General features: G+C 33.4%; 1 protein-coding gene across 4 annotated transcripts in view; it reads right to left on the bottom strand.

Annotated features, from left to right (window-relative positions):
• The window catches only part of Erbb4 (erb-b2 receptor tyrosine kinase 4), a 1,016,453-nt gene that overhangs the window by 260,647 nt on the left and 743,355 nt on the right, over positions 1-12,451 (bottom strand). For all 4 annotated transcript variants that reach the window (XM_005070538.4, XM_005070537.4, XM_005070539.4 and 1 more), the window contains exons 13-14: positions 6,302-6,434; positions 1,455-1,548 (exon numbers count right to left, since the gene is read on the bottom strand). In XM_005070538.4, the coding sequence (XP_005070595.1) occupies positions 1,455-1,548; positions 6,302-6,434 (227 nt within the window). The remainder of the gene's footprint in view (positions 1-1,454; positions 1,549-6,301; positions 6,435-12,451) is intronic.

Raw genomic sequence — 12,451 nt, 5'->3', positions numbered from 1 at the left:
AAATACACAGGGAGCAGTAGAGCAGGAGCACCTGCAACAACTGACAAACTAAACAAGGTCTGAACACATCTGATACTCCCATATTATTGGTTATTTTAATCAATCATTTTCAAGCTTTTAAACTCCAAAAGAAATTTTCATTCAATGACTTACTGAAAAATAGTCACCTAAGTACCCAAGTCTTAAGGAACCCATGTAGAGATCTCCACTTGCTTCACCCACAGACTAAGGAGACTTTCTTTCCTTTGTGATGGAGTATTTTTCATGGAATCTGCATGTCTCATGGAGAAGGTCAACTGTGTTTACATGGCACTTCACAGTGGAGAAACAAAGTAACTACAGACACACTTGGACATACTTTCTTAGAGTCTGAGAAACAATAATTTGTCCTTATCACTCTAGTTATTTGTGCCACGTAACTGTATTTCTATTTCTCCAAGGCTGCCTTTTCATATGCTTATTGATCATGTGACAGTCCTTGGAAAGACTGAGTTTTCTATATCACATAGAGAAGGTTTTAGAGTGGCTCCCTGTGGTCCAATGGAAGGTTGGGGAACTCAATATTTTTTTCTAAGTTAGTTAAATGCTAAGTAAGTGCACTCAGAAAAAATGTATGTTCTGTAGAATTTAAATACATTTTTATGAACTAGATTTAATTATTGCTTGGACCCTAATGTTTATCCTCCAGCTAATTACTAAGAGATGACTCAGTAATGGGAGAACGGAATATTTGTTTGAGGAAGGATGAATGCATCACTTTTTAATGATAAATACAAACTGGTCTCATCGTTCAGAGAAACCCAAGTGCTGGAAAACAAGAGGGAGGGTATGTTTTCTGAATTCAGAACCATGTTCTCCCTAATAGAACTTTAAATTATGGATAAGACTGCTCAGTCCTTAAGGCTTTCATGTTGGACTATTACTCCTTGGATCCTTCTCTCTCACACAGCATCGACCTTACTGATTTAGGTCTTAGTTTAGGGAACTTGCGTTGTTCCTCTCTCTCTTATACTCCACTCTGCAATCAGAAACACTAAATAACTGTGTTGAAATGCTCACCACAGCAATGTGAATTATTACATTTTTAAACTTATTTTCTCATTCATCTGTGTTATTTTAAACCTTGATACTCATTTTCATTAATTCAATTACTAACATTAAGAGGATCACCTGCATATATTTCAGTAGTATGCCTTTCCCTAGATAATTCAATATCCTTATTCTTTTGTTCAAATACAGTATCATGGGAATAAATATTGATGTGATATTGAATTTCCTAATATTTTATGTCTCCTATTAAGCTTTATTGTTTCTAGATTCAAATATTAAACATGTTTGCCCTCAGTATCTTATAAATACAAATTAAAGGGATATATAGACCCAAAACAATGACAAAACATTTATATACATGATACCAAATGAGCCAACATACCCACTAGCATTTTCAGGCTTACCGGTCCATGACATGTGAGTAGTCCATCTTCCATCTTCTCACACTGAGAGTCACACTCAACACAGATGGAGCCGTTTTCAAACTCTCGAAATTCCCTGTGAAAACATCAACTGCATGAGGAGGTGTAAGCAAACAAGCCAACTTAACAAATGAGGCAACATCTGCTAAGAGTCCTGTTGGCAGTGTAAATTTTTGAGTTTGTTTCTCTAATGTGCCAGGAGCTACAGATGCATTTTCCTATGCATTAAGGAGGACTCTTTACATTAAAAGAAAAGATATACAGCAGCCAGATGGTTCTCCTTACTCTCAAATGGGTTCAACAATTGTTTCATTCTGGAAAAAGCTCTCTTCTGTCAGAGAGATTCTAGTACTTTCCAAAAATAGAAAACAGCCTATTTTGATGACACAGCAGAATCACTTTTACCTCTTTGAATAAGACTATATGCTTGTTTCTATATAAAATATTGCTCTTAGTTGAAGCCTTAGTTTCTAAACCACTGTAGTGTTTTAGTTGCTAAGCTACATAAATGTTCCAAGCTTGTCCTTCAAATCTCAAGACTACTTAACTTACTTTTGGTTAAACTTCAAAACATCCTTTGATATCTTATCTCCTTTTAAAACATCTGCCTGAGAGAATTAGAGAAAAAATCTCTTTTATTTTAGATTTTATTTTCTTAGATTACTGATCTAATATCACAACATTCCTTTTAGTCTAAATTCTTTTAAAGTAATTCTATATGGAATAAAATAAGAAATAGTGATTTTATTATCTGTAGTCTAAAACTTTATTATTGTAGTCTACCATGAATATGGCTGTCTCTTTTTGTATCATTGCATTTTAGGTCTATTTATTTATTATATATTCCAAATACATAATTATTATATTCAAAGTCTAATGTAAATATTTTACTTAGATAACTTGGAACCAATCATCTATACTATGTTAAAACCACATTGTTTTCACTAAAATACAAAATGAAATATTGGGTAAGATTTAGTGTCACTTAGGAGTCATTAACAAAGTTGATGATTAACTAAATTAGTGCATCTAATTTATTCATAATTTTTGTCCTTGTATTCTAAGCCTTCTTTTGAAACCAATATCAACATGAAAAGTGTAATTATAAATTAATTAGGTGATAAGTTCTAAAATATTTTCTCCCCTAAAGCCATCACTTCCTTTTTCTTATTTGAAGACATAAAGTCTTAATGAGCAATGGAAGTTCAAGGGGTAAGTTATATATTCTGTTAGTTAAATTAATTCTAAATCTTGATTTCTATTTTATTAATTTCTTAAATTAGGACATAATTTATTGAGCTCCTTAGGCATTTTCATACATTCATATCATTATGCTTCCTTCAAAAGGGAAGGTGTTAAGTATGGTTTAAAAATATAGAATTCAGTACTTGTACAGTAAGATATTAATTTGTTTTAGATAAAACCGTTTATGAATTTTCTTGTTTAAAATCTTAGATATAAGCCAAGCCTTCTTTTTATGCTTCATTAACACAAGAGATAGAAAGTACTTAAGTGAGGAGATCTTTAGAATAAAAAGGAGAAAATGACCCAAAGGGAGGATACTTAAGTCCACAAAAATTTACAAATAATGTATAATGAAGTTTTATGAGAGTTAAGTAAGCTTTCGAGTTTCAGATAATTACCAGTTTGGGATAATACAGTCTTTGGCCATTAAAGGGTTATGGTGACAAATGTAGTATATAATTTGTATGCTGCTAAAACATAGTCTGTGTTTATTCCCATTCCTCTGCACTAATGTGCACCTCTCCCCACACACAGTTAAAGAGTAAACAATGCCACAAGAACAATGGAGAGACCATTACCTTTCCCTCCTAATTTCCTTTACAGAGCTCCTGACTTTATCCTCTTTCCTCAGAGATCATCCTTGAAGTCTTGTCACTGAGCTTTGACTGTTGCTGTAACCATAATTACACTTCTTCCACATCCCCTAGTGACTGAACTGTGGTTTTGCACAGTTCCTATCACTTGGATGTGGCCTAACAAATTACAGTCCATGATACTAACACGATAATATAGTCAGTCTTAGGATCAGGAGTGAATGCTATAAAACTGAATCTCCAAAACTGAAATCTCAGTCAACACTACTATTTGAGAATTAAACATTTGACATTTAGTTTACTAAGTATCCTCTACAAAAGGAGAAAGCTGTTTTATTCAGGTATAACTTTCTAAATATGTAATTGACATCAAAGGCCTTTGACTGGCACTCTGATGTTTTTGTGTTGATCTCAAGGATTCAAAATACATGCCAGATAGAAAAGTTTAGGGTGCCAAGGTTCCATTATGTCTCTTCCATTTTGATTGTTTGACAGGTTTAATCAGTTTTTAAGCTTAAATATTTCACTGAACCATTTAATAAACTCAGATTAACTGATAAAAGGGAAAGCATGATGATATCCACAGCAATAACTTTAATAAGACCTTATTAAATACCTTTCAGTTCATATAATTTATAAAATGGTCACCATACTATTCCCATTTTTCATACAGACACACACGCACACACACACACACACATCAGTGAGATGGTATATATCTCCTAGATTTATCTCCTAGGGTATTTTGAGGCAAGATCAATGGGGCCTAGGAATTTAAACAAGCTTGGGCAGCATAACAAGTCCTCACAGAAGGAAAAAACGGAGGAAAATTTGGAGAGGAGGAAGGAAGGACAAAAGAAGGGAGGGAAGGAGGGAAAATAAGGTGGGTACAGCTGTTGGGAGGGGCAGAAGCAGGAAAGCAAAAAGGAACAATTTAATATAAAATTAAAATGCCGGTTCATTTTCTTTAAAGGCAGACATGACTTACCTACCTAGACAAAACAAAAGATATCAGACAACACTGCAAATGGGAGAATGTGGGAGAAAGCCTCACAGAGCAGACAAGAACTAATAAGAAACTTTACTATGGTTTTTATAAAAAACTATATTTCATGAGTTTTACTATAATGAAAAATACTTTAAAATTTAAATTTGACATATTTTATTTAATGCTGTAAAACTAGAGATTGTTAAGTATACAAAAGATGCCTAGTGATTGAGATTCAATAAGCCACTAGTTTTTTGTTGCTGTTTATTTGTTTTTGTTTTGCATTCACTAGTTTGTTGAAATGTGATCCAGAATGGAACAGATAGCTACATATTTCTACATTTTATATTTCAGACAATATTAAAACTGAATAGCTAACAAAAACGGCATTATGGAAGGGATGAAAAACAGAGTAACTGTACTCTAGTGCTGCCTTAATTATTCAGTCAATGTAAGATTTTAACTAATACTCTATTATACCAGTCCTCATTGTTCATAATAAGTTGCTCATAGAGAAAATTATGTCTACATACCCTGTTTCCTAAGAAATACATGCCTGTAACTTGTCCTTAGTGAACTATATCCTAGGAAAATTCACTTCAATGACACCATTGCTAGATAGATGTATATTTTTCCTTGAGGTACTTTATTTGGAGTGATATCCTTTTATAGTAATATGACAAAGCCTGAATATAATCCCATGGGCAGGATCCTTTAATATCAAATTTACAAGTTAATTATATCTTATTGAGTTCTATGCCAAAATATTTCCAATTACTAAATTCTTATTGTAAGTTTCTTCTTATTTAAACCTAAATTTCCATCTTTGTTACTTAATTTTATTTGCAAAATTTTCCTGAGACATTTTCAAGAAGAAATACATACACTGTTATTAAACTGATGAGCACATTTTTATATCACAAACATGAAGTGCAAAACTAGTGCTATCAGTTATCATGAAATTAGTTGTCAAAATGGGAGAGTTCATCAGGAACTAAAGAAGTTAAACCAAGATCTTCAAAACTACAGTTTCCAAAATTGCCAAAAGTACTTTCATTGAGCTGTATGAGAAAAACTGGCTTAGGAACAGCTCTGAGAAATATATTATCACACTAATGAAGGGCAACTATGATGCATAAAATTGTGCTGTGACAAAGTGATTTTTATGGGGGATGAAATGCCACAGCAGAGGGTGGAAACTAGGTTTTCTTGCAGGCAATGCGATGGCTTCAGTACTACAGGGAGTGCAAAGCACTGGCTAAAACACTGCCTTTTAGGTTGGGGCAGAGTGTATTTCAAACCCTCTCCAACTTAAATCATAGATGTGGCTTTTCGATGCTCCTCACCAGTTGTCAAAGACACAGAGACATGGTGGAAACAAGGCCCACAACCTGAGTGCAGAAAAATCAGCTGTGCAGCCACTCTGGGGGAAAAGTGGAAGGAAGGTACAAGAGGAAACACTGCAGCAGATTATAAGATGTAGGGCAGGGTCATCAACCTGTGGCTCTGACTCCTTTGACAAACTTTTATCGCCAAAAATATTTGCATTATGATTCATTACTAACAAAGTTACAGTTACGAAGTAGCAATGATAGCGGTTTTATGGATGGGTTTGCATGTTACATACTACAACATGAGGGGCTGTATTAAAGGGTTGCAACTTTAGGAAGGTTGAGAATTACTGATTTGGGGGGAAGACATTTGTAGCAATCCACCTCATAATTCAGGTTGAAAATTAAACAATTTTGCTAACATATGAGTTGGTAAAAATTCATTCATATTTATCTATTTTGGTAACCATCTTTAAAATGTGCAAGCTGGCCAATACCAGACATTATTTCAAGCAAAACATTACCTTTCCTTAAAACAACTTCATATCTCTTCTCTTGCATCACAGGTGCTCTTGAAAAATCTTGATAGGCTCCTTTTAAATTATTAGCATTTTTCTAAAGCTCAAATTTTTGTTTTAATCAGCAGCTCATGAGTTTAAGGTGCCCTCTTACCCATCATAGAGGTTACAAGACTCTATGCAGATTTTTCCCCTGCTGAAGCGCTGACATGATAGACATTGGTCTGGTCCAGGTCCCCAACAGCCATCACTTGAACACAGGTGATTGCATACCATCCCCTCAGCAGCTGCAAGACACACCAAAATCAACAGGAAATAAGACAAAGGATACGTTAAAACTTAACATCTTTTGTAAAAATGCTGAATAACATTCTTATTCAAAAGCATGTTAAATTAAAATGTAATTACATTATATTCCCTTTTCCCTGTCTTCCCTCAAGACCTTCCCACGCTCTTACTTTTACCCTCTCAAATGGATGGAATGTTTTTGATTATTACTGTAACACACACACGCATATATATATATGCATAAAAATGAATACAATGTTGAATAGTCTTAAAGGAGTTAGTTAAAGAGTTAAGTGTCAAATCACTTTGGGTGTCTACCCATTTGCCATCCACCATTCTTCCTTCAACTTATTCCATATTGCACAGCTGCTATGTTTGTACAGCAAAGTAACCTTTCCATAAGCCTAAATAAACAAAATCCTTTAATTTACCTGAACACAAAGGGAGAACATAGGGGTTGACACAAACTATCCAAAGTAAAGAGCAAATGATGCCTTTTCTCAAAATTTTGTTTCACTAATACACTGAGAAAAACTCTCCTTTAAACTCCATATGAGGGTTTAAGAAAGAAGTAGAAGAATTATATCATTAACAAAATTATCTTTAAAAAAGTGGAAGTGAGTAAGATGAGAGAATACAGGAAGATCGAGAAAGTATAGAACTTGCACAAGCAAATGTATCAGTGGGGAAGAGAGCTTGCCAAGTCTGATGACCTATATTTCATCCAAGAGATCTGAACTACACAAGCTATTTTCTGATTACCACAGGAGTCTTGGTATGTACACATATGAATATATAACACACAAGTAAATAAGTTAAAATTTTAAAATTATGAGTAGAAGCTGGGTGATGTTGGTACATGTCTTTAATCCCAGCACTTGGGAGACAGAGACAGGTGGATCTCCGTGAGTTCGAGGCTAGCCTGGCCTAGAGATCAAGTGCCAGGACAGGATCCAAAACTATACAGAGAAAACCTGTCTTGAAAAACAAAACAAAAAAATTGAGAATAGAAATAAAATAATTTTTACAGGGATCTTCTATTGTGTAACTCAGGTGTTAATCAAGTTAGGCCATGTGTAGAACCATGTACAATGAATATTCAGCAAACAGACATAATTATTCATGAGATGTACCTATTAAAGTATTAACAATGGTTTCTATATAGCACAATTTTCCTTATCCTGGTTCTCATCTGCTAACTCCCCCCCTCTTGCCCAATGCTTAGTCAGGCTTAATAGAAATTGACCATCTTATCTTGCACATACTAAGCAAGCACTCTACCAGCCTGTGACAAAGGATTTCATTAAAGTTTCCTAGGCTGGTCTTAAACTTGCTTTGACTGTCCCACATAGTACCTGAGAGTTTTATTCCCAGGCCATATAGTAACATTTTTTATTATTGTTTACATTTTGATTGGAGAAATACATCCAAATATTTTTGAAGCCTTGTTTTAAGTTTCTTACTTAAAGTTCACCATTTGTGTTCTCATTTAAATTGAACATTTATTCAGTAGAGTATTTTCTACAAGTACCTGATTTATTGATTTTTATCATTTTTGGGGAGAATCTGTGAACTAAATTCTTCTCAAAAACAAGATTAAATGGGTTATTGCCACCTGAAACTGCACTTTGTGGAAGAAGGTGATGTTTCACAAATAGAAGAGGTCTGGTCTTTGGTCAAAGGTATGTGCATAGCTGTGGTCCCCTCCTAGGAACTCCAACAAGCTCTTAATATTAATGGGCTAGGCATTAGAAAAGGGGGGCTTAGTTGATAAAAAGTTGTTCACTGGGAGGATACCATTGAAAGGTATAACTATTTATCTATCTATTTATTTATTTATTTATTTTATTTATTTATTTTAGGACCAATCTTATTTTCCATATCTATCCCAGTTCCTTCTCCCTCCCATCCTCACATTCCCCTCACCAGACCCCCCCCATCCCACCCCACATCCACTCCCCAGGGAGGGCGAAGGAAAGTTTATAACTTTCCTCTGCTCCCTCTTTCTGCTTCTTGGCTACAAAGAGTGAACAGCTTTATTCTAGCACATGCTCCTCTCCCTGTGATTTTACATCCAGTGGTTGATAGATTAAGATTTCAGATAGTGCGAGATAAAAATAAATTTTCTCCTTTAATGGGACTTTCTAGGGTATCCTAACAAAGAAAAAGATGGTCAGCACAGGTTTATTAATCTAAAGTTTACGACTTATTATCGTACGATTTCATTTCACCTATGGAATCACTCATGCCTGCTCATCTCCCCCAGGTTGCTTCTGTTATGATGGATATTTGTAGTTCAAAAACTTTTCTGTAAATGGAGTTGTATAGTATGTCTATTTTTATTACATTTACTTTACACTATGAAATTATTCAGAATAGTTCATGATGCTTTACTAATAGTTCAGTCATTTCCAGCCCTAAATGTACTTCACCATATGTGTACATTATATTTTTCTGATTAAAAAATTCACCTAATGACAGACATTAAGGAAGTTTTCCATTTCTGACTATTAAAACTCACACTATTATGAACATCTATATCCATGTTACACTCAAAAATTTTGTGTTTCCTGGATAAATACTTAGATATAAAATGACTGAATAATCTGGCTATCCATGTAGAAACTGTCAAATTGTTATCCAAAGTAGTTTTTCCTTTTATTTAAGTTTGTTTATTTAATAATTTAGTATTTATACAATATCTTGCATATCTATATACAAATTATTAATTATTTAATACACACACACAGAGTTAAAGCCCAATAAAACAATGCACCTGTCTACGGTGTATTCTATGTGGGTTCAAAAACTTGGGAGCCAAGAAGAACAAAGTCAGAGCTCATTTGTTCACATCTGTGTCCAGGGAATAAGCAGCAAGGTGGTTTGATTCTCTTCCCAATGGCAGCAGAAGACCTGTGCTCTAGTAAAGCAGTTAAATACAGAACCTTTCTTTCCTCCATTTTCTTTTCTATTCATGTCTTTGAAAGAACACATATTGCCCCTCCATTGTAAAGAGAAAAAACTTCTCTCAGTCTATTAGTTCAAATACTAAAATCATCTAAAAACACTCTCACAGACACAGCCAATAAATGTTTAACAAAACATCTGATCAATTCAATAATTAATCTATATAATGCTTTAACTAATACAGGCTCATATATGGAGATATAATAATTCTCTATTAAAGTTCCTTGGCATATTTGAAAAATCAATTCTCTATACCTGTGTAGGTTTATTTATTGATGGTCAAGTTTCAAAGAAATATTTTATGTATGTATGTATTCTCTATTTTTTTACTTTTTTTTTTTTTGGTTTGAAGTGTATAAGTTGTATGCAACACATAATTGGGACCTATTTATAAAATTCAATCTGCTGATTTCAGCCTTCTAATTATTATGAAAAAAATTAAGTTAAAATAATTTACCTTGCTATTTTTCTGCGTGTATAATCTGTCCCCTATAAGCTGCCATATTTTTGATTAACTAAATAGCTATGACTTCCTTTGATACATAAACCTCCTGAGGTTTTGCATTTACAGATATAGACATTTGAGATCTACAGTTGTGTTATTGGGTTTGTAACACACTATTTTAGTTAAACTTTTTATTGTGAAATAATTGCATATATGTGTATATATAATATGGAGAGATCCAACATCCTATTTAACTGGTTTTAAATAATTTTCTTGTGACAAAATACTAGAAATGGGGAAATACACTTCATAAAGTCAATATAGAAATATGCTCCTCTCTCTAATTATGTATATTATTGCTACATTATCGCTACATTTCATATATCTTTTAGTCAAATTTATTAATTCATTTTCTTTTAGAATTGTTAATATCGTCCCTATAATTTGGTCATATAAATGTTATATAAATATAAAACAATATACAGTTTGATGTTTCAAATCAAAATATTTTCTCTAGCTCTCCAAAGATTCAACTCAACTCTTGGATATATAATAATTTCTATTGCTAGTAAGATTTCTTTAAGGAATGGAGTACTACTTTTAACTGTTCACAGGGAAGGATATGTGTTTTGTTTCAAGTTTGTGGTTGTCTTAGTTGTTTTGATAAAAAAAACTTGGAGAAAACAAAGTAAAAGAAGAAACTTCATTCTGGCTCTCAGTTCATTGTTAAAGTCTATCACAGTGGGAAAATCACATCACATTGAATCCACAGTCAAGATAAGGAAAAGCTGATGGCTGCTGCTGAGCATCCATAAGCACTCTTTCTCCATTTACACAGTAAAGGATCTCAGCTAGACGCTGGTGTTGCTCACTGGGAGTCAGTCTCCTCATCTCAGTGAAAACAATCAAGAAAATCTCCTGGAGTCCTTTTCAGAGGCTTAATGCAAATACCTTTCACAGGTGGGCTGGAGCCTTTTCTCCTAGAAGATTCTAGACTTTGTCAGGTTGACAATTAACCCCAACTATCACTGGAGTATTATAACTATTGCTCCTATAATACTTTTGAATAAGTATTTGTGTGACTGTAATTTTAAGATTTTATGAAAAAAACAATTTGTATTGTATTCTGGTATTTTGATCATATGGTAAGATCATTTCCAGTAGGTACTTTTTCTTTAGTGTCAAAATGATTTTCTAGAAATGTTTCATATTATATTCTCAATAGAAGGGCAGTAATATTCTACTTTATGAATCTTTTGCATTACATTGTAGTCTAATTCAAATTTCCATAAAATAGGTTAATAACACTTACCAGGTGTAAGTATATGTATCAAATATAAATAGTATATAGTACCTATCTATATACTACCTATACTCTATAAAAATACAGCTATCATCCACCTACGTATCTACCTATCATTATCCTCTATCTACTGTCTGTCTACCATCTATCTATCATCTATCATCTAGCTATCACCATCTACATATCTATTACGTTTTTCTTATCTATTTAGAACTTTTTCTACTAATTTGAAACTTGGGCTTTTATCTTTGTGGTAAGGAAGTTTACAGAACAAAAAAAACTCTTTGGGCATTTCTCAGTACATAGTCCAGGCTGGCTTTGTATTTGTGGTCTTCTTGCCTTAGCTTCCTCAGTATTGAGATTATATGTGTGCCATCACATTCAGCTCCTTTTCTTTCTATTTTTTTTCATTTATTTTCCTCACCTTAAAGAAAAAACTTCTATAGTTGGGGTTCCAGACTGGTGTATTTCACAACGATCTATCATTAAACCACATTCCTAGTCTCCCAGCTTCTCTGTCACCATTTAAGAGGATGTTGAGGCTTCTAATTATAACTTATTGCAGATGGAAGTAACACTTCTCCCTATTGCTTTGCCTGCCTGGGTCAGTTTGGACCATTTTTTGTTATTGTTGTTTTCTGTAGAGCTTAGTCAGAATGCAGTCATTATTATCTAAATGGTGTCTGTCATGTTAGGTGATTCAATTTTCTCAACTTTAGAGTATGAAAAAAGTGATTTCATGATTGTATTTTTGGTCTTCACAAGTTGATATACTTGAGTTGCCTGTTTCTCCACATCCTACTTGAAACACATGAAAGAGAAAACTCAAGGAACTTACCTCTGTGTCAACACTTAGAGTGCAAGTTCCCAAATCCATCTGAATCTTTTTTCCATTTTCAGAGTATTATGTTGATTAACATACAATGCCCATGGTTTGATCATGTATCAAACATGATTGAATGGTTTTCATGAATCAATGCTCTTTATTAATGAGAAGTAATAATATTGATTTTTATGAATATCTATTATATGGGTATTTATTACATTTGTATTCCAATTTCTCTCTATATAAAGCTTATATGTTCTTGCTGTGGTATTAAAATTTTTATCAGAATTATGAAGAAGAAAACCACACTTATTAAGAGAACCATCTGTAAAGACAATGGAAAATTTAAAGCAATGTTATATCATTGTCATGAATCACAGTCTTTGTACTAATTCATTATGTTTGGGTCTTACTGTAATCACAACCAATATGTCAAACCCCTTTGTGTACCAAATTCTAGGCCTTTTAGGTACAT

The sequence above is a fragment of the Mesocricetus auratus genome, unplaced genomic scaffold (assembly GCF_017639785.1).
Source record: "Mesocricetus auratus isolate SY011 unplaced genomic scaffold, BCM_Maur_2.0 Super-Scaffold_100010, whole genome shotgun sequence".
Lineage (NCBI taxonomy): Eukaryota > Metazoa > Chordata > Mammalia > Rodentia > Cricetidae > Mesocricetus > Mesocricetus auratus.
Note: the sequence above shows the minus strand (reverse complement) of the source record. Positions and strands in the feature narration are given on the sequence as shown.